Source organism: Pseudorca crassidens, chromosome 6 (assembly GCF_039906515.1).
Source record: "Pseudorca crassidens isolate mPseCra1 chromosome 6, mPseCra1.hap1, whole genome shotgun sequence".
NCBI lineage: Eukaryota > Metazoa > Chordata > Mammalia > Artiodactyla > Delphinidae > Pseudorca > Pseudorca crassidens.
In genome coordinates, this window is record NC_090301.1 from 37767249 (window position 1) to 37790496 (window position 23248).

General features: G+C 37.8%; 1 protein-coding gene across 5 annotated transcripts in view; it reads left to right on the plus strand.

The window, feature by feature from the left end:
- SF3B1 (splicing factor 3b subunit 1) overlaps positions 1-23248 on the plus strand; it is a 63868-nt gene that overhangs the window by 20726 nt on the left and 19894 nt on the right. The window contains exons 2-7 of one of the 5 annotated variants that reach the window (XM_067741109.1): positions 5249-5425; positions 16769-16935; positions 18269-18373; positions 18745-18859; positions 20335-20390; positions 20697-20776. In XM_067741109.1, coding sequence (XP_067597210.1) covers positions 5398-5425; positions 16769-16935; positions 18269-18373; positions 18745-18859; positions 20335-20354 — 435 coding nt within the window. In that variant the 5' untranslated portion in view covers positions 5249-5397 and the 3' untranslated portion in view covers positions 20355-20390; positions 20697-20776. Of the gene's footprint in view, positions 1-5248; positions 5426-16768; positions 16936-18268; positions 18374-18744; positions 18860-18906; positions 20777-21747; positions 21919-23248 lie in introns of those variants that run through there. The other 4 variants (XM_067741107.1, XM_067741105.1, XM_067741108.1 and 1 more) reach the window with 4 other exon arrangements.

A 23248-nucleotide genomic window follows, 5' to 3' on the forward strand; every position in this document is an offset into this window, starting at 1 on the left:
AGACCATCACAGCATTCTAGGTATCTGATGCTTCTGAGACACAATCCTCTTAGCTATCTGGAACACCTACTTGACTTATGCTCTGAATCTAGGTATTTCACTACTATGAATCAAAGACAGCTCTCAGCTGACTTTTAGCTAGAAACAGAAGCTAGTTAATGAATTCACACATATTTTTGGGGGGCTTTTTTGCTTTTATTTTTTTAAACATTTTTATTGGAGTATAATTGCTTTACAATGGTGTGTTAGTTTCTGCTTTACAACAAAATGAATCAGTTATACATATACATATGTTCCCATATCTCTTCCCTCTTGCGTCTCCCTCCCTCCCACCCTCCCTATCCCACCTCTCAAGGCGGTCACAAAAACCGAGCTGATCTCCCTGTGCTATGTAGCTGCTTCCCACTAGCTATCTACCTTACATTTGGTAGTGTATATATGTCCATGCCTCTCTCTCGCTTTATCACAGCTTACCCTTCCCCCTCCCCATATCCTCAAGTCCATTCTCTAGTAGGTCTGTGTCTTTATTCCTGTCTTACCCCTAGGTCCTTCATGACATTTTTTTTTCTTAAATTCCATATATATGTGTTAGCATACGGTATTTGTCTCTCTCTTTTTGACTTACTTCACTCTGTATGACAGACTCTAGGTCCATCCACCTCATTACAAATAGCTCAATTTCGTTTCTTTTTATGGCTGAGTAATATTCCACTGTATATATGTGCCACATCTTCTTTACCCATTCATCCGATGATGGACACTTAGGTTGTTTCCATCTCTGGGCTATTGTAAATAGAGCTGCAATGAACATTTTGGTACATGACTCTTTTTGAATTATGGGTTTCTCAGGGTATATGCCCATTAGTGGGATTGCTGGGTCATATGGTAGTTCTATTTGTAGTCTTTTAAGGAACCTCCATACTGTTCTCCACAGTGGCTGTATCAATTTACATTCCCACCAACAGTGCAAGAGGGTTCCCTTTTCTCCACACCCTCTCCAGCATTTATTGTTTCTAGATTTTTTGATGATGGCCATTCTGACTGGTGTGAGATGATATCTCATTGTAGTTTTGATTTGCATTTCTCTAATGATTAGTGATGTTGAGCATTCTTTTTTTTTTTTGTGGTACGCAGGCCTCTCCCTGTTGCGGCCTCTCCCGTTGCGGAGCAACAGGCTCAGGACGCGCAGGCTCAGTGGCCACGGCCCACAGGCGCAGCCGCTCCGCGGCATGTGGGATCTTCCCGGACTGGGGCACGAACCCGTGTCGCCTGCATTGGCAGGTGGACTCTCAACCACTGCACCACCAGGGAAGCCCATGTTGAGCATTCTTTCATGTGTTTGTTGGCAGTCTGTATATCTTCTTTGGAGAAATGTCTATTTAGGTCTTCTGCCCATTTTTGGATTTGTTTGTTTGTTTTTTTGTTATTAAGCTGCATGAGCTGCTTATAAATTTTGGAGATTAATCCTTTGTCAGTTGCTTCATTTGCAAATATTTTCTCCCATTCTGAGGGTTGTCTTTTGGTCTTGTTTATGGTTTCCTTTGCTGTGCAAAAGCTTTGAAGTTTCATTAGGTCCCATTTGTTTATTTTTGTTTTTATTTCCATTTCTCTAGGAGGTCGGCACACATATATTAATATATGCTCTTCTGTTCTAGTTAGGCCTGGTATAGCTGAAAGGAAGAGAAATCACCCAAGCTAGTTCAAGAAAAGCAGTATTATTTAAAGAATGAGCCTTTGGAAGCTTGGAGCTGGAGGTGATTCTGGATTCAAGGAAGTGGTGGGGACTCAAGAAATAGGAGTTCATGATTCTTCAGAGGAAGTGACAATTTCCTCTGATTCTTTCTGTTTCAATAGCAACTAGCAAGTTCATTTCATACTTCATGTTAAAATTTCCAGGAGAAGGAATCTTGGCTTAGCCAATAATTTCCTTTGTTTATGGACAGGGTGTACACACTGTATTCCAGGCCAGGTTCTAGGTAGCTGGCCAGGTGCCTATCTCTTCCAGAACAACCCAGTGCTGTTCCCCTAAATAGAGAGTTTGGTCAGGTCAGTTGAAGCTAGAAGGGAAAGTCAGGCATGACAGGCACATTGACTGGTATATTCAGAACTTGGCATATTCAGAAATAAAACTATAGTTTTGGAAGTTTAGACATAACTGAAAGGCAGATGGAAGTAGAGTTTTGGCCTAGGGTAGGCAGAGTCTGATGTCCCTCTGATATAGATTTCTGGAAAGCTCAACATTACACATTAAGATTGTGGTCCATTTATCCTGTGACAGTCCCTTTATCTCTGAAAAGATGGGCTTGATAAATTGTCACTGGTTTTCCAATAGCATGGAGCTTCCAGGCCTTTGTAGCTTTATCTCCAAAGGTAATTTGTGCAGTTACAGCTAGCACTTAACATTCTGAAAAATTATTATATCTTGGTTTTTGTCCAGAAAAATTATGTATACTTGCTACTTTGCAATATTTTTTAAAAATAAATTTATTTATTTTTGGCTGTGTTGGGTCTTTGTTGCTGTGCGCGGGCTTTCTCTAGTGTGGCAAGCGGGGGCTACTCTTCGATGCAGTGCGCAGGCTCCTCTTTGTTGAGGAGCAGGGGCTGTAGACGTGCAGGCTCCAGTAGTTGTGGCTCGTGGGCTCTAGAGCCCAGGCTTAGTAGTTGTGGTGCACGGGCTTAGTTGCTCCGTGGCATGTGGGATCTTCCCAGGCCAGGGATTGAACCCCTGTCCCCTGCATTGGCAAGTGGATTCTTTTTTTTGGGGGGTTCGCGGGTCTCTCACTGTTGTGGCCTCTTCCGTTGTGGAGCATAGGCTCCGGACACGCAGGCTCAGTGGCCATGGCTCACGGGCCCAGCCACTTCGCGGCATGTGGGATCTTCCTAGACCGGGGCACGAACCCATGTCCCCTGCATTGGCAGGCGGACTCTCAACTACTGCGCCACCAGGGAAGCCCGGCAGGTGTATCCTTAACCACTGTGCCACCAGGGAAGTCCAATAGTTTTTTGAGATTAGGAAAAGCAAGCCTCCAAGTGTCCTTGATAAGAAAAGGAAAGGACTTTCCTTTTAATTGGGTGTCATCATTCTCAATGGTTTAGGTTATAAAAGGGAGGGGAGATAACCCCTTCTGACTTTTGAAATTAAGAAACCTTACCAGAAAAGGGTAGGAAATCCATTTTAAATAATATCTGATTATTATTTATTAATTTTGGAAATGGAAAGTAAAGGGTACTTATTAAAAAAACTCTTGTTTCTTACTGTGTAAAAATCCAAGTCATTCTTTTATTAAAGACAATTCATCTTTTAGAAGATTAAGAGAAGGGAGTCTCACTTGATCTTTGGCAAAGTCTCTCATACCTCACTACCCAATATATGTCCTTGCCCTACAAAAGTAACTTAATACCAAGGAACCTAGAGAAATATGCACATAATACAAAGTGGCCAGCAGGCACAGCTTTTATCTTGGAAAGACAAAGGACATGTGACAAACCATAGTGTTACAAATGCTTTTCATTTCATTTATTTTTTTCTGTTTATAAAGATAATACATGCTCATAGCGGAGTATCTGGAAAATACTAAAAATTATAAAGAAAAAAACACTCAAAATTCCATCATTCACAAATATCCACTATTAACATTTTGGTGAATTTCCTTTTCATATATTTTTACATGACTGTGATTGTCTTGTATAAACGAATTTAAGATAAAAAATCATGAATCAAGAAATGCAACATACCTGCAATCTTTTTGCCAACATGGATGAATTCTTTTAGCTTGTTGGTTATTGATGGACATATAACACCCTTTTCTAATTCATTATTTCTTATTCATTTTCTTTTATTATTTTAAAATATGCTATTTTGTATCTATAAAAGAATATACGTAATCTATGTGTAGGTTATAAACCATTTAAGGAATGTTTGTGGACCCTCTGACAATCCAAGAACTAGAACTTACCAACAATAGGCATAATCTACATGTTCCTCTCTTATCTCATCCCCTTCTTCCTCCGGCTACTGTTTAACCTAAATTAAAACAATTAAATCAAACAAATGAAAACTTTAACCCATCAAATTGATTTTTTCATTGATGCTAATAAAAAAATCTCACTTTTTTGTTACTGAAGTTTCTACTACATATTTGTATTGAGTCAGTCACACAGCAAGGTAAACTGTTTTCTTTGTGATAGCTATAACTTGACCCTTACCTGCTTTACAAGGCTGCTTCCAGTACCAACTTCCCTCTTAAGTTCTTTTGTTCTTCAGAGTCCAAGGCCAGTGTGACAATACAAGCTTATGCTCTGCTCATATAGCTGATGCTTAGAAGAAAAAAGACCACTGTATTTTTTTTAGCATATATTTTATTTATTTATTTTTCACATCTTTATTGAAGTATAATTGCTTTACAATGGTGTTAGTTTCTGCTTCATAAGAAAGTGAATCAGCTATACATATACATATATCCCCGTATCTCCTCCCTCTTGTGTCCCCCTCCCACTTTCCCTATCCACCCCACCGCTGTATTTTTATCTTTTAAAAATTCCTGATTTAGGAATGACGTTTAGGATTAAGAGAGGCATTTCATTAGTGTTAATGCTGACGATCAGGGCTTTTCTAAGAACTCAGAAAGTTTAAAAAGGCTTTAAAAGACTGGCAGAGTTCCTGCTGTGTAACTTAATAACTGTGTGATATTGCACAATTTATATATGCCCCCCGCCCTAGTTTTTTCTCTCATTTCTTAAATGGGATTAGCCACAGTTTATCCACTTTATGGGATTTATGGAATTAGCAACAATTTACCAACTTTATGTGAATTTCAGTAGTGTTTGGGAACGTATATTGTAGACGAAACTCCTATCCAAATGGTATTTAGAAAAAAAGAAAAATGACCTTGAATTACAGCGCGAGGGATGAGACTGTTGTAACTGTTTCTGCAACTAAGCACTGCAACATCTGAGACATGCTAAAGAAAGCTTTTGTTTGGCTCCAGAACGCCGGTCCGGTGAATTTGGAGGAAGGGGATTGAAGGCCTGAGGCTTCTCCCAGCCCTGAAACCGTAATGTTTCTTTCAGTGACTGTTTTTAACTGCCCTGGTATACCCTGGTGTAATCCACTTTACTCCAGGGCAGAGTTATTCACATTAAGGAACCAAGGCTCACCTAACCCTTTTCTGGTTTACCGGGAAAACCGCCTCCGGACCCCACCCTGGCTCCTCCCTCCACCCACAATGCACCTCTCTGTTCTATCTAGGTGGCTGTTCTGTCACGTGTCATCGACGGAGCGCGCTCCCGCTTGGCGCTTGCGTGGAGAGCGGCCCCCAGCTGTTTTTCTCCGTGGCAGCGGCGACGAGCGGAAGTTCTTGGGAGCGCCAGTTCCGTCTGTGTGTTCGAGTGGACAAAATGGCGAAGATCGCGAAAACCCACGAAGGTAAGCGGTCTTTTCCTTGTTACGTAGGTTCTCCGCTGCCCAACCTGCTAAGACTTTGGCTTCCTAGGTTTTTGCCTCTTCCTGTGGTTCCTTTTCTGGGGGCCCGAGCCCGCTCTTCAGGGCCCGCGTCGTCTGCTCGGCGCCAGCGGCGCAGGCCACTGCCCCGCGTAATGGCGTCCTACTCGTACACCCCCGACAGGCGCTTTGTTCAGTGTTCGGGAGCTGCTGCTTCAGCGTTGCTTTTTTTCTCTGACCCGGGGGCCTCGTTAAACGGCTCTCTGAGGAAGATTCTTGGGCAAGGGAGCGGGGAAGAGCGCGTGGGAACAAAGTCTTCCTCGCCTCTCGGAACTGCCGTTGGCATAGTTTGTGCATGGGAGAGCCAGAAAAGCGCTGAAATACGGCAGCCGCTTTCCGGGCAGCCTTCAGTCGAGTTTAGTCAGACTGAGGCCCATTACTCTTAACCTTGGTTAATCTGCATGACTTCAGGCGTCCAAGATACTTACCTCGGTTTTTTTTTGTTGTTGTTCGAAATGATTTGGGAACAAAATCTGGTAGTTTTTCCCTCCCTGGATCACTTTTAGTATAATATGGGTCGTTTTCTTCCTCCAAAGAAAGCAAAGGTCTTTTTCTTCCTACCATATTATTGGTGGAAGAGAGAAAGGCACGTTAATGGCCAAAGCATTTGAAGTAGTTGGTCGTTTTGTGGAATACAGAGTATGCATTAGGAAAATGTTGGGAATAGGCTGGAGTCCCCCGTCAGGGAGTATCCAGAAATGACAGGAAGTAGGGTCACTGTTGAGAAAAGATGAGGCATGGGAAGTTGGAGCTGCATTCCTTGATTTCTGACTTGGAATCTGAAATTTTCATCAAACACGAGCTTCCAAGAGTCACTATTTCACACATCGTTTCTAGGTTCCTGGCTCGGGGTTAGTCTGTGAGAGGTAATGAAGACTAAGGCCATCAAGTTTTACAGCCTAGTGGGGAAACAGATACGTATACATCTTCATTTTTGTATGAGGCAAATGAATGCTTAAAAAAAGTATAAGCAACATGTTCTGGGAACCTGGGTAACGAACGGAGTAATTAATTTATACTTAGGGCTGTTTCATAGAGGAGGTGAGGTGTCCCTGGTCTAAAAGGATCAATCGGTTTTAAATTAGGGGAGGACATTTGAGTCTGAGAGACCATCTTGTACCTAGGCAGTGAGTCGTGAAAGATGTGTTTGAGTGGTTGGCTGTAGCAGGAAAAGAGAATGCAAGGAGGGAAAAAGTAGATGCATCTGGAAATGTTGGTTGGGGCTATTAATAATTGTATCACCTATGGGAACTGAAGTCTAGCTTTCTGCAACTTTAGAAACAGGCTAATGAAGTGGCAATAACTTTAATATTTTTATTATTCTTGTTAGGTATTTGGGATTTAAACACTGTTTTAACCCTGAAGTGTTTTTTAGGCATTTCTGTCTTTAGACTATCTCAAACATACTTTTTGCAAAATAATTAGAAAAAGTAAGGATGTTGGCTATTCTTGTTTATTCAGGAGTAGATTATTTATTTGGGGCATTTTGTGGCTTTGATTACTTGTTTATTGGTATCTTTATCATAAGATACTTTTGGATAGGAAAATCAAAGTTATGATTAGTTTTCCTGCGTTTTAGAAACCCAGTTGAAAGTTTTGGTCTACAGAAGATTGCAATTCATTTACCAAAATTGCTCTTATTTGGGATTATGCTTCCTATCAATATGAATTAGCTGAGGCCATAAAGAAAGTATTGGAGCATTCAGTTTCACATCTGAATACCGTCTGTATACAAGATATTGTCCATCACTTAGGAGTATAATACAGTGGGATGAATGTTAGTGATGAATGTTACGTAGTTTCTTGCTCCTTCCTCATGACATTTTCCTGGAGAACGCTAGTCCTTCAAGGTCCATCTCTGTTTTCACTTGTTAAGCCATCTCTGATAACCTGGAGCAGAATTAGTTTCTTGGTGTTTGTTTTTTGTGCTGCTACTGCAGCACTCTATAAATCGTTATTACTTAGAATATTCTATTGTGTTAAGGTTTTCTCTTCCACTTTGAAGTTGTGTACAGAAAGTGTACTTTGGTATCGACAGTACCTTGTGCGTGATGAGTGCTGAATATTTTATCAGCACTTATTGAGAGATTAATTTATACCGTAAGTATTAAGGGTGTCACAGAAAGGGGACACAAACTTGAACGATTGGGTAGGTTTGAATACATCTGTTTGGCTAAGATAGGTGGGAAGTAGGACTTATATTTTGGGAACCTTCTGAGCTCAGAGGAGGAAATGTTAGGTTAGCATCAGATTAGGGAAGGCTTTGGACGCTGAGCTAGGTTTCGCTTTGGCCTTCGGATATCTACAGGATAAAGTGCCCTCCTCATTCTCCCAGGTAACAGATTACTTCTGTGATTTAGGAAAGTCATTGGTTGCAGAGTGAAGGATGACCTAAAGGGAGTAAGGGCAACTTTTTAGGCTATTGAAGCAGTTGAGAGGAGGTTTTGAATGTGAACCTCAGTGGAGCAACTTTTTTTTTTTTTTTTTTTTTTTTTTTTGGGCTGTGCTGCTCAACTTGCGGGATCTTAGTTACTGCACCAGGGGTTGAACATGGGCCACATCAGTAAAAGTGCCGAGTCCTAACCACTGGACTGCCGGAGAACTCCCTGGAGAAACTTTTTACAATGTGTAATACTTGTTTAATTTTTGTCTTAGAGTTGTCTATCATGTTGCCTTTTTAAATAAAGATTATATAATCTTTTTGTTCTAAATAATGTTGCTGGTAAAGACATTGCTCTTGTACCTTATAATTTATTGTTAAATTAATGGCTGCATCAGTACTTTGTAATTGAGTCTTGTGAAGTAAGTAATATTGTCTTTAAACTGAAGTAGGTTATTGTTGTACCTTCCCATCATTGAACCAAACTGGTAACTTTTTTTTCTTGTTGTCATGTTCCTTTCAAATATTTCTGTTAAGATCAAGCCTTAACATCCTCTTTAACCAACCCAATTATTTTTTTATCCTGGGTCAGTGTGGCTTATGCTTTCCAGTGTTGAAATATAAAAAGAGCTGGACTTATTCAAGTTGAATATAATCCCTTTCTGCATGTTAAATTGTGTCAAGTGTATATAGTTATTAATGTGCATAATCTTGCCATTCAGCAGTTCTTCAGCTGTTGGTGATTTTGGCCCATGAGAGAATACACACTTTTCTGTTTGGAAAGGAAAATAGATGGATTATCCAGAAATCCCATATATTGGCTTGTTTTGCCACTATCCCTTGAATGGATTTTGGGGGGCATCACAAGGCTGAAAAAGTTTTCTCCCTTAGTCTCTTGCTTGCAGAATGGCTTGGAATAATCATTTTGTTACTCTGAATCTTCTGAGATTTCTATTTTCCTGTGTCCAGAATAGTTACTGTTTTGGTTTTGTAGATATTCAGGATGAATGTTGCTAGTCAAAATAAAAAGGAAAAGAAATTGCTTAAAGATTTTGAAAAAAATTTTTCCTGTAGAATTATTTAAGAATTAATTTCATTGATATTAGTTAGGAATTAATCATTTAGGAACTGTTATCTGTAGTGTTTAGTAAAATAATTTACCGTTATAATTAGTTGTCCTAGTGGGGTTTTGTTGAAGGAAAAGATTGAGAGTTGGTATACAGAATATACTTTCTATTTTTCTGGATGTCTTTTGGAAGTCTCATATTTGAGAAATCCTTGCTCACCACCTGCTTCTGATTGGTGGAGATTAGATGTCACTTATGGGCCAGACTGAAAGGTGTCAGTGAGTGATTAACATCCAAAGGCTGTGTCTGTGTAACACATAATGAACAGTAATTAGAACGTTGCAAATAATACAGATTAAAAATGAGGAATAAAGATTATCTTTATTCCTCATGAGGAGGAATAAAGGAGGAGGAAGTGCTGCAAGCTGGACTTAGCAAATGTGTGAGACATAGAAGAAAGAAAAGGCACAGAAAGGGAAACCAGTAGAATGGAATTGGTGGGGAGCAGTTAAACAGGTGTATCAGATGTGACCAGTGGTGGTTTATCTCAGAGTTTGATATTTAGGTCTTAGTTTAAAATACAAACAGTAGGTTAGATGTTGCCCATCTTTTAAAAGACCCCTAGTTCCAGCAGTACTGTCTTTTGATGTCAAACTCAGTTCCCAGATAAAACATTTGATGTATTTATGTCAGAAAAATGTCTATAATTTTAAATTTTAAGTTATCACATTTTTTGGATTATAAAAGTAATACAGTAATTTTTAAGTAAATGAAAAGTGGAAATTTATTTATTGAGTGAATTGAGATTTCAAATGGGCCAGTTCACAAATTTATTCATTAATTCACACTTAATTAATTTTTATCTCCTAGGGAAGGATTTGTTCTCTGATAGTTGAAAATATTCCTAGGATCAGAATTCCTCCCCAAAAAGAGGGGTTTCAATTGAATAATAACATTTATTTTTTGTAGCTCATTGGAGCAAATTTAGTTTTTAAAATATATATATTAACATTTAGAAGATTTTACGTTACCATCATTTGCAAGATCAGTAAGGCTGGAAAAGAAAGAAAAGGACAAAGAAAAAGAATTGGAACTTTTAAGATTAAAGTTATTACGTAAAAGAACTAAAAAAAACTCTGTTTATGTGTAGCAGAGGACTCCATTTCAGAGAAGAGAGAGCTTTTATTTTCTGTTGCATGGGGTCAGAGGGTGTGGTTTCAAAGGGTTAGAAGAAAGGAGAACCAAGAATGAGGAAAAAGGGAGAAACTTAAAACTATGCTTTTAAAAAATTTTAACTTTTTATTGAAAATTGAAAACATATACAAAAATAGAAGAGTAAAATAAACCCCCACGTTGTGCCCATCATCTAATCATCTTGCTTGAACAGTTGTAAAGGCAAGGCCACTTTTGTTTAATCTCTTCACTTGTCTTTTCCACCTTTCCCATTATTTTGAAGCAAATCCAAGATGTATCATTTTTTATCCATACATTTTTCAGTGTGTATCTCTAAAATGTAACAACTTTAAAAAATACCATTGTTGGGAGTTCCCTGGTGGTCTAGTGGTTAAAATTCTGTGCTTTCACTGCCGTGGCCGGGGTTCAGTCCCTGGTCGGGGAACTGAGATCCCACAAGCTGTGTGGCGTGGCCAAATAAGAAAAAAAAAATACCATTATTGCACCTAAAATTAATATAATAAAATATCCATCAGTGTTGGGAATAAAGTTCCAAATAAAGTTCATACATTGTGATTAATCTTAAAATCTTTGTTCCTCCATCTCTTTTTCTTGCCATTAATTTGTTGCAGTATCTTTGTCCTGTAGAGTTTCCCACAGTCTCGAGGGAAAAGAGAAGATGGCAATAAAAACACTCACAACTTTCTCTTAGACTCTCCCACCACTACTGCTGCAGTCAAGGTGTCAGTAGGCCCACAAGCAAGGGAAGCTCCAAGAATATTATTGGGTTTTGAAGTGAGCACAGTTCTGAAATCATACTTCAGGTTTAGGTTGGACTAGCCATGGCAAGGAGCTCTAACAAAGGACTTGCAAACTCAGGTGCCCGTCCCATTATAATTTTAATGGCAATGAATATAATCTCAAAATTTTCTAATAAACTTAACTACTACCTGAAATAGTTTTTTGTGTGTGTGTCATTTTTTTTTTTTTTTTGGACTCCCAGTGATAGACATGCCTTAAAATACGAATACCAACTTAAGAAAAACCCCGTTTTGACCCCGGTCAAAACCCCTTGACTGTTTACCCTCAAGGATCCTCCTTTAGTGAGGCTCTTTCAGGCTCTTTGGTAAATAAAAGTCTAATACTTAACTAGTACTTTGATTTCTTGTCTAAGGCTTTTTTTTTTTAACCACTTCCAACTCTGGGTGTTTGAAGGACTATGCATAATTTTAATTTTAGGATTCCAAATCTGCTGTCAAGATAAGGAATCCCTGCTTTCTTTTTAAGTGTTCAGCATTAGTAACCAAGAGTCCTACTATAGAAGCCTCCTTCCCCCTCAGTAGACTTTACTGAAGATGGGGGTAGGGTTGGGTGGAGAACAGAAGTGAGGCTTTCATTCAGATAATCAGATAACTTAGAAATCCATATTAGATGTTTCTACCTTCTGTTACCCTTTCTTTAACACCATAAAACTGTGGAATTTTATAATTTTACTTACCCCAGCTTTTCTTCATTTTACTTGTTCTCTTAATTCCTTTTCTCCATTTTATTTCTCAAAATTCTTCTGTTGTACAGAATAATTCAGTTCTCCTCTGTCCTTAAACTTGCTTAAGTAAACCAAGAGTTTGTGATAAAATGAAACAAATACTTGTTATAAGACCCGGCCATCCTGCTCATAGGTATTTACCCAAGTGGTATTAAAACCTGTGTTCACACAAAGACCTGTACACTGATGTTTACAGCAGCCTCTACAAACTCAAACAACTTGAATGCCCCATAGAGAATGGGTAAACACGCTGTAGTACAATGGAATGCTACTTGGTAATAAAAAAGCGCAAACTTGATGTGCACAGCATGAAGGCTGGAATATTTATGGGTTTGGGTGGATTAGAGTGCCAGCTCTTGGCAATCATATGTGTGGCCACTAGGCGGTCCTAGTCTATGGTGTCTAGCAGACAGTGTTCATTTTTTTTATTTTCACATCTGAATGTCTTGAATTACAGAGATGCTAAATTGGAAAGGGATTAGGTGGGGACAGATTAGCATAAACATTTCCTTCTTTGTTTGCCTCCTCAAGTCTTTTATTAAAAAATTTTTTTTTTCCTTTGTGTTGGATCTTCTTGCTTTGTGCGGGCTTTCTCTAGTTGCAGCGAGTGGGGGCTGCTCTTCGTTGTGGTGGCTTCTCTTTGTTGTGGAGCACGGGCTCTAGGCACTCGAGCTTCAGTAGTTGTGGCACTTGGGCTCAGTAGTTGTGGCTTGTAGGCTTTAGAGCGCAGGCTCAGTAGTTGTGGCGCACGGGCTTAGTTGCTCCGTGGCATGTGGGATCTTCCCGGACCAGGGCTCGAACCCGTGTCCCTTGCACTGGCAGGGGGATTCTTAACCACTGTGCCACCAGGGAAGTCCAAGTTTTTTATTTAATATCTTAGACCTCTGGTTATTCTTTTGAATATATTCCACCTCATTTTTTTTTCATACTTGGTATCAAGTCTTATGCGTTCATCGTTTGCTATCAGAAATTATCTATTTGATTATTTTTAGTTCGTATTTTAAGAAAGTACAGGAATACCTGCATATCAGTAGCTGTAATTTAGTGTTAGCTTTGAAAGTAAGGAGTTAAAGACAACTTTTTTCTCTTTCCCAGTTTTTTATAAACCCTTGCTGGGAGAAAAGTTAGAAAATTTACTTTTTTTTTTTTGCGGCACGCGGGCCTCTCACTGCTGGGGCCCCTCCCGCCGCTGTGCTCCGGACGCACAGGCTCAGCGGCCATGGCTCATGGGTCCAGCCTCTCCACGGCATGTGGGACCCTCCCGGACCGGGGCACGAACCCATGTCCCCTGCATCGGCAGGCGGACTATCAACCACTGCGCCACCAAGGAAGCCCAGAAAAATTACTTTTAATGACTTCTACAGATTGAAAGTTACATTTTTATTATGAAATATAATACAGGGAAGTGTAGGAAAAAGTGTTATGAACACAGTGTAACACATTGCCCAGCTTTACCAATTCTTAATATTTTGCTGTATTCCACAAATTTTATTTATTTTGGAAACAAAACAAAGTTACCTTATTTATGAACATATTGATACATTTGTTTGTTCATAAATATTTGATTGTATTATGTTTGGTATTTTGGCACAAGTTTTATTAAGAAATAATTACAGGGTTTTCTAGTTTTTAATTCTGTCACTTGTATAACTGCTGAGTTTTGTGGAATCTATTGTAATTTTGTGGATAACACGATTTTTGTAAATGTGCTGCAGTTTACAATGCAAAACAAAATCCACTAGCTTTTTGGACTTTAATCCATACAGACAAAGATACAGAAATAGTAACTGGTTGAACTATATACATAACCTGTTGAAATTTAGTAATGAACCTCGCCCTCAGAATTTAACCATGAACAGCTGCCTAGCCCCATTTGATTCAATAAGTATCCAGTCACAGTTCATACAGGCTTTATACAAATGCTAATTCAATATTTGTGTACCTTTGTAAGAAAACTGTTCCTAATCAGTAAGGACATAAAATCAGTAGGTAAAATTCAGTAGATGAAAGTAGTTCTGAATAAATATATTATCCAAAAAAGGATAATAGCTATTGAAAACTTATAATGGAAAAGTTCTTTAGAAGGAAAATAAAACTGATGTGTTGGTGGGGCAGCACACTGCACAATGATAGGTGTGGTGTGATGCAATTTTTGTGAAACAGTTCCCCTTCCTGGTTTTTTAGTTGTATGTGACCTAGAAGAAAGTATAAAATTGGTGATTCTGGTGAGAGTGGGCTGGGGCTGGAAATGGAGGGATGACGGGCTAGGTATGAGTTTCCTGGGGCGTTTATTAATAATGTGGAAGCCTGGGCTCATACATTGGAGGTTCTGATTTAGTGTGTCTGAGGCTTAGGAGTCTGTCCTTGTAACAGGTGCCCCAGGTGATTTCGATGTAAGTGGTCAGTAGACCACGCTGATGCTGTAGAGGGGAGATGGCATACTATTTGGCTGGCCTGATTGACCCGTTTATGTTTCTTGCCTGGATCCTGATGGCGGTAGCATTTGTGGTTCTTTAAAAGAACCTATTTACTTAAAAGTGATACATGTACCTAGTGGTTGGAAAAAAAAAAAAAAGCTTCAAACATTGCTGAAATGGAAATGCTCAAAAAAGGAAAAAAAGAAGGGTAGATCTCCACTCACCCTTTAGCCAATCTGCTAATCCCTGAGAGGTTTCCTTGTATTATACCAGGGGAAAAAGTGTTCTAGGGGGTGAGGGAAGGGAGCAAATATGGGTTAGAACTTACATATATATATATATATATATATATATATATATATATATATATATATATGTATGTATGTATATGTATAAATACTTAAAACAGAAGCAACAGTAGAGAGAATAGTAAAATGAATCAGCCAGCTCAAGTGAGGATATTTCTGTTTGTGATTAATCGTGGTGGAGGCCCCTGGCTGCCTGTGCTGCTGTAACAGTTTTGGGGAGAAATGCAGGAAAAATGCGTGGTGCTGGCGGTGCTGTGACACAGTATAAAAATTTTGAGATGTGTTTACAAACTGGGACTGCTAATTTCAGTGTTAACCCTATTGCATTATATTGAATTTCTGAGACTTGCTCCCACAAGCTGTGCCTCAGACTAGATAATGTTATTACATTTTCTACTTTAAACCACACCCCATCTTGAGGAACTAGAGAAGGTTTTCTCCCTTAGCTGGGGGAGGGGGTTGGCCATTTGTGCCACTTGAATTTTTTCCTTTTGGTCCTTGCAAACTAGTAAATGAGCTTTTAAAAGCTTTTTAAATGACTTAATTCAGTTGAAGGTAATGAGCTAGCACAAGCTAGCACAAATTGAAACATCTATTTGTTAGGCCACAGATCACTGGCAGTAGAAACTCTTTCTCTTTACACATGTATATGTTATTCATATTATTAAAATGAAACGTTAGTTTGTAATTTAAAGTTATCTGTTGTCTGGAAAGACTTAAAAAAAGGTTGGAAGACTAGTCAGTATTCAAAGGAGACTGAAGAGACATGACAACTAAATGCAATGTGTGGTTCTTGATAGGACCATGGATCAAAGAAGGGACCATCTATGAAGGATGTTAGTAGGACCATTGGGGAGATATGAAACTGGATTGTATTTTAGATGATGTCATATCTAGGTTTAATTTCTTGAGCATGTTAATACTGTTGTGCTTATGTAGGAGAATGTTCTAGATCTGGAAATACATGCTGAAATATTAGGGGTTTTAAATGGTTTAGAAAATTTGCATGTACACACACGTATTTGTTTTATGTCTTATATACATAAACAGTTGATGAATGTAAGTGAAGAGTGTGGGTGTTCATTGTACTGCTTTAATTTTTTTCAGTCTTGAAAAATTAAAAAAGCAGTTGAAAAGAGTTGATACTTCATTCACCACATTTGCATCTTTTTTTTTTTGGCTGCTTTGGGTCTTCATTGCTGTGCATGGGCTTTCTCTAGTTGCGTCGAGCGGGGCTTATTCTTTGTTGCAGTGCGCAGGCTTCTCGTTGGGGTGGCTTCTCGTTGCAGCACATGGGCTCTAGGCGTGTGGGCTTCAGTAGTTGCAGCACATGGGCTCAGTAGTTGTGGCTCCCGGGCTCCAGAGCTCAGGCTCAGCAGTCGTGGCTCATGGGCTTAGTTGCTCCACGGCATGTGGGATCTTCCCAGACCAGGGGTTGAACCCGTGTCCCCTGCATTGCAGGCAGATTCTTAACCACTGCGCCACCAGGGAAGTCAACCATGTGCATCTTCTGAATGTCAGACCTATGGCTAGACATGGTGTTTGGGGAGTGAGACATGGCAAGAGTTAATTCATTCATTGAATGCTTAAGTGTTTCATGTTCATTATGTCCTTCAGTCCTTAAAAGAAAACTTTATGTTGTAGGAAACTGAGATACATAGGTTAAATAACGTATTAATTAGCAGAGAAAGAGCTTTTGAAGACATACATTTTAAGTCTAAAGCTCAGACTCTTAATCATAAATCTAATGTGATGGTGGTTGCAGCCAAACTGTGTAGGGCTCTGTATTACGTGTTTAAGAATTTAGATTTTGTCCTTTATTGTTTTGCTGTTGAAAATGTTTAGGACATCACCTAGGAGCTTGTTAGGAATGCAGAAACTTGGGTCTGATATGATATAGGCCTGCTGCATTCTAACAAAATCAGAACGTGTAGATGATTTGTTGCCCATTTAGGTTTGCGAACCACTCTCCACAGTACTGTTTTTACCTTTCTGGTAGTGTTGAGTTTAAATAATCTTGAGTGTTGTACTTGGTCCCTTAATCAACATTAACAGTATTATTTTTTCAAGCAGGAAAAGCTTAGAATTCAGCAGTAGTATAATGAACTTTGGTAACCCATTCTTAAGGTGAGAGTAACTTGTAGTTGGTGAAGTAGTAAGCACCTCCTCTGTGTGCATAAGTATTGTCTGTTGGGTGGAGGTGTATTAAATTTATTAAAAATCAATACTTTGTATAGTTACTCTAAACCCTTATGGAATGATTATTTTGAAGTTTCTGTATTTAGAAGAGTTTTTGATAATACTCAGTAGAAAAATGCATTGTGTTCAGTGCTCTTTGGAAAATGAGATTAAGAAGATTTTATTAATTTTGTTATAGATATTGAAGCACAGATTCGAGAAATTCAAGGAAAGAAGGCAGCTCTTGATGAAGCTCAAGGAGTGGGCCTTGATTCTACAGGTTATTATGACCAGGAAATTTATGGTGGAAGTGACAGCAGGTTTGCTGGATACGTGACATCTATTGCTGCAACTGAACTTGAAGATGTAAGTTACAAAGTATATAAACAGTCCAAGCATTATTTTGAAGGAGAGCAAGAAATATAAAGGAATCTTCTGTTTTGAGTCATCTGGTTTAATCTGGGGAGACATCTTGGAGATTGGGAGATCTTCCTTTGGGAGGATAAAACTGTTGAAAGCGTCCTTCTCTTCTAAGAAACTTCTGGAAGTGCTCAGTTCTGAATCTTTATGTTAAAACTAGTTTGTTTATCCAGCAAAGCACCTGGAAATCATTAACCATTGTAAAGTAAATCCTTATTGTTACCTACTGAGCTCTATCTAGAGTAGCCCAGTGAGAAGTGACTTCATTTTAAACAGCCGTCTGTGCTTGTGACTTTTGATTTCTGACTTGTTTCCAAAAAACTTGGTGCTGTTTTTTCCCCCCTTGGCATCTTAACATGAGTGGACTCTTGTTACTCATATTAATGGGCTTTTCATGCCTAATTTAGTTACTCTGAAGGGGGACTGCCTCTCATTTTGAAATACATCTCTTAAAGTGTTTTCATATAGTCCACATAGCTTATACTTTGTCACACCATTTTCAAACATCCAAATTTGGTGAAATAGCTGATCATTTTCGTGTGGTTCAGTAATCTATGTACATAGATTATGAAACTTGTTATTTTTATGAAATTCAAGCCATATTTAATTTTATGGTTAGAACTTTTTTTTTAAGAAAAATTTTAAAGTTCCAAAGGCAAACTTTCTAGAAGCTGATCAGTCTTATATTTGCATTATCGTACCTTAATGGTAAGAGGCAGTGATGGCTCTGTGTTCCAGACGCTGAGCGGGAAGTTGTCATTTCATTTTTGAATAAAATTAATGAGCTGTTAAGATCTTGAGATCTATCCATTGTTGCACTTCTTACCTTAGTAAAATAATAATATAACATTGTTCTGTTTAAACGTACTATTAGGGAAATAAATACATTTACAATTAATTACATTTTACTTGTTTCTGTGGTTAAATCATGTTTTTTAAAAAAGTTAAAAAGACAAGGAAACTGGAGAGTTCTAAATAAGCTGTTTGTATTTTCCAAATTTGAAAACAAATTTCATCATGCGCTCTGTGAGAAGATGAAATGCTCAGGTTTTTCTAGTCCATACCTACTTTATTTACAGAAAGGATTCCTTGTTTAGTATTTTTAAAAGAATATAGAGAACTAAATTTCTTTATTAACTTTTTGAGTTGAAAAAAAACCCTGAGTGTTAACAAGTTTCATCACATTGTCTTTTGATTTCATATTGAATCTTTGTGTGTTCTTTCTAGTTTTTAAGTTCTGACGTTTTTGTTTGTGGCTTTCTGGGGGCATTCGTTGCAGGATGACGATGACTACTCATCATCTACAAGTTTGCTTGGTCAGAAGAAGCCAGGATATCATGCCCCTGTGGCATTGCTTAATGATATACCACAGTCAACAGAACAGGTGATTTTTTTTTTTTTTAAGTCAAAACCAAAGTTTATTCAGCTAAAGAAAACTGAACGTCTTAATTCCAATGGAAAGTCACATATTTTAGGAATCAAGTTATTACAGTGTCTGAGGAGAGTTGATTTGGGAGAATTAGAAATAGTAGTTTATTTCAAAAAGGTGATCATTTCATGAAGGATTGAACTATGGAAATTGTCTCATTTCCATATGCCTTATTTTTTCACATTAGCATTTATCTGAAAAATGATACATAATATTAGGTATTTATTAAACATTTTTACATGTTTTATAATGTTCTGATTTTTGTGTGTGACATTCTCTTTGGTTATTTAATAAGTGAGTGTTAAGTGAGACATACCTCTTTTCAGTATGATCCATTTGCTGAGCACCGACCTCCGAAGATTGCAGATCGGGAAGATGAATACAAAAAGCACAGGCGGACCATGATAATTTCCCCGGAGCGTCTTGATCCTTTTGCAGATGGTAATTCTTTCCCACTTTTCTATAAGTATTCAGAAATTTATTTGTGTTAAGTTGTCTTTAGCCCTTTGATTTTTTTTGGCATGCTTATGAATTTGCTTTTCTTTTTAAAAATCCCCCTTATAGATTTGTATAGATTTGGTTGAAGTCACAGATGCCATATTCTTCATCTTTATAATGCCAGTTTTCTTTCCAGGTAGAAGGACAAGAAACTAATGAGCCAATGCCATAGAAACGCAAAGGGTTAAAGGTTTTTCTTTTACTTTTGTTTTGGGTACGCTTTCTTTACTTTGAACAAATGTGTTTTTCTGCTCAAAATACTTTCAAATTATTGAAAGTTTTCATTCCAAGTCTTAGATTTTTAGGATTGTTACTTTTGAGAAACTGTTTCCACATTAGAGCTCCCCTCATATTGCTCTAAATATAGTTTAGTAAATGCACCTACTTTGCTCTAAGCATACTTAAAGTTAAAACAAAAGTATGTATACAAAGACTTTGATATTTTTAATAGTTGGAGTCTGTTTTGCTAATTTTAGTGTGCAGGTCAGCACAAGGGGCATAGTGAGCCTGATGGAAGCTTTCCTCAGGTGAGTGAGTTTCAAGATCAAAGTTAGGTGCCTGTTTCTTAAAATTAGATTCTGCTGCAGGTTTACAAATTAGACTTTCAGCCTGCATGAATTAGTAGGGATATTCTTTTTTTTACTTGCATAATTGTAATTGATTTAAACATGTATGTCAGAATTCACAGGCCCATACTAACTGTCCTTAATTTCTTTCCTACAGCAGTACTGCTATATGCCAGTCCTGTCTGCATTCTTAAGGGTGCAGTTCAACACATCCTCTCTAGATTATGGTGAAAAAGTATTCCAAAGGAAGTCTTATCAGAGATAGTGTCAGAAAGAATGACACTACCAATTGGGCATGATCTTCAGCATAGGAAATGTCTTAGACCTTTATTAGTTTTTCCTAAATTGTGATGCTATACTACTTGTATAGCTAATTATCACATTTCTAAAACGTAGTGTGCCTCTGTGAATCTTGTTATATATTGTTTGGGCTTCTTTAAGATATTTTGAAGTTTGAAAAGCAAATACTGAAACTTTAACCAAGAGACTAACACATCTCTTTGTACACCACTTTTTTTCTGTATGCATCATAATAACTGGTAGAAGTAATATATTTCAAGTAATATGTTTCCAGTTGTTATTTATACTTTCTGAGAAAATAAAAATATGTTTCTGGGTCAACAAAAAGTAAAAATCATGAAGCCCTTTTTAGTAACATGACATCAGAATAAGATTAGAGGTATATTTTTAAAAATCAGATTTTCTAAACTATAACTGTTTTAGAACATTGTATGAAGAACTTATCTAGTCATAGTTACTTGTAGTCAGGATTTTAACAGCTTGCAACAGGTAATGTTTTGAATATAAATATCTTTCCAAAGTGTTACTAATGGTAAAGAGATAATTTTCTAGGCTTCTATTCTGCTGCTTGAAGTCAGAACTGCTGATGGAGACAAAGGCACGAAAGTGTACGTATTCCGGATTAGCAACCCAGGAACCCATCACTTCTGAAGACTCTAAACTGTGCTGTCATTTTGTTTTTATATGCATTAAATATTTGTTTTAAACTGCTGTAGATATGTTTGTGTTCAAACAGGTTAAATTGATCAGCAAACTCAATAAAAAGTAAGATGTGTAATTATTAAAGTTTTCCATCAAAAAATAAATTAAATGATTATGGAATAATGTAATATTAGAGCAGGGAAGATAAATCAGTTGAACCTAATTATCTTTTATTTATTGTACTCTTGTCCTGTTGCTGTTCTTTTCTGCAGGAGGGAAGACCCCTGATCCTAAAATGAATGCTAGGACTTACATGGATGTAATGCGAGAACAACATTTAACTAAAGAAGAGGTCTGTGAACCTGCTTTTTATTTTAATGGTGTTGAAAGAATGTAAAGAAAGTTGAGATTAAGAGACTTTCATGTTTCCTTTTTATTTGCTGCACAAGTAATATTTTAACATTATTAATAAAAATTAAGTTGAGAAAGAACCTTATTCAAAATTCTAACACCTCCCAAATTAAGCTTTTCATATTTCTATACTATCCTTTTCTAGGGCCTGGCCCCTTGGCCACATGTATATGCATATATATCTTACAGTGCATATATCTGGGGGTGGATTGATGGTGTGTGCCTGAAGTCAGTGTGTAAGGGAAAAGTCAAAGAGTAAAATCATTTTTTGAAAAGCCTCTAATTCTTCCATAAAATTTAGTTTGAATATGGGTGGAGAATTCTAACGAATTCCTGCTGGCCTGCAGAGATTGCGGTGTTTTGTTCTAATAGTTAATTTTCATAACTTTATTATAAATATATAATAGATTTGTTTGTTGGATGAATTAAATGCGGTAATGGAACCCTACTTTAAGATCATAGGCTAAATAAATGTGTATTTTTTGTGACTATATTATATATAATATTTCATAGTTATAACAAAATTTTGAAAATTTCACTTTTATTGCTTTTCTAACTTACTACATAGTCTTAATTACTATTTATATGAGTTTTATGTAAAACTGTTTTTCATTGGAAGCATTTTGGTTCACTACCATTGACTGAAGATTTTACTTCATTAAGTGTATATAAAGCAGTGCGCTCTACGTAATAAATTCTGTATTTGCTCATTTTATATACTGTGCGGAAAGACAGTATATAAAACTTGAAAATACAGGAAAGAGGGAAAATAAGGAATGGGTCCACGAGTAGCATAGAAAGGAGAATGAGTGAAAAATAAAATGGCATTATATAGAAATGACTCTGCTAATGATATAAGAATATATTGAAAATGTTTTAAAGATGCTCACTGTTTATTCAAATATTTTTCAGAGAGAAATTAGGCAACAGCTAGCAGAAAAAGCTAAAGCTGGAGAACTAAAAGTCGTCAATGGAGCAGCAGCATCCCAGCCTCCCTCAAAACGAAAACGGCGTTGGGATCAAACAGCTGATCAGACTCCTGGTGCCACTCCAAAAAAGCTATCAAGTTGGGATCAAGCAGAGGTAATTTCTTTTTTTTATTTTTTATTATTACTATTTTAAATTTATTTTTCTCATGGAATATATTAGTCTGCTTTTGTTGACACAACAAGATAACCACAGACTGGGTAGCTTAAACAGAAGACATTTTCTCACAGTTCTGGATCAAGGTGCCAACCGGGTTAGTGTCTGGTGAGAGCTCTCTCTCCGGCTTGCACACATCTGCCTTCTTGCTGTGTCCTCAAGAGGCCTTTGCACATGTGGAAAGAGCGAGGGAGCTCTGGTGTCTCTTTTCCTATAAGGACACCAGTCCTATCAGATTCATGTCCAACCTTGTGACCTCATTTAGCCTCATTACCTCACTAAAGGTCCAATCTCCAAGTATAGTTACAGTGAGGATAAGGGCTTCGACATGACTTTTGGTGGAGACATAGTTTAGTTCATAACATGGGGTAAAGGAATGTTCCTTTTGGAATATTAATTATAGATATGTAAGTATGTCACGTTATGTGGAGGTTGAGTATAACAGTGGTCTTCCTCATTTTTTAGATGGATTATTTAAGTCTCTGACTACAGGTGTCAGATACATAATGCTACTGCGTTTCCTTCATCAGTTGATTTTCCTAGAAACTTTTTTTTTGGTGGTAAAATGTATATAAAATTTACCATTTTTAACCATTTTTAAGTGTACAATTTGGTGGTATTGATGACAGTGTGTGTCAAGTACCACCATGATTTATTTTCAAAACTTTTTCATCACTTCAAGGAAACTCTGTGATCATTAAGCAGTAACTCTGTCCTCCTCCCCTTCAGATGACTTTTTTATGCTTTTCTCTGTGAAACCTGTAGTACCTCCTTAGCTGCTGCTTTTTTGGGGGGGGGGGTGGTTCGCGGGCCTCTCACAGTTGTGGCCTCTCCTGTTGTGGAGCACAGGCTCCGGACGTGCAGGCTCAGCGGCCATGGCTCACGGGCACAGCCGCTCCGCGGCATGTGGGATCCTCCTGGACCAGGGCACAAACCCGTGTCCTCTGCATCGGCAGGCGGACTCTCAACCACTACGCCACCAGGGAAGCCCAGCTGCTTCTTTTTTAGTTTATGACTTTGCTCTCTCTTTCCCTCTCACCCCAAATAAGAACAATTAAAAAGAAAAAAGTATACATATTCCCACTGTGAAATCTACTGGTATGCCTGTATATGTTCTCGTCTTTGCTTTTCCTTCTCTTATAATGTGAACTATTGGTACAGGTTGACCATCTAAAGCTAACCCATCTGCTTATGTGCCATTTCCCATCTCTTATTACTCAAGGACTCTCATGTAACATCAGTTTTTTTCTCTGTACTCTTGGTTATTATC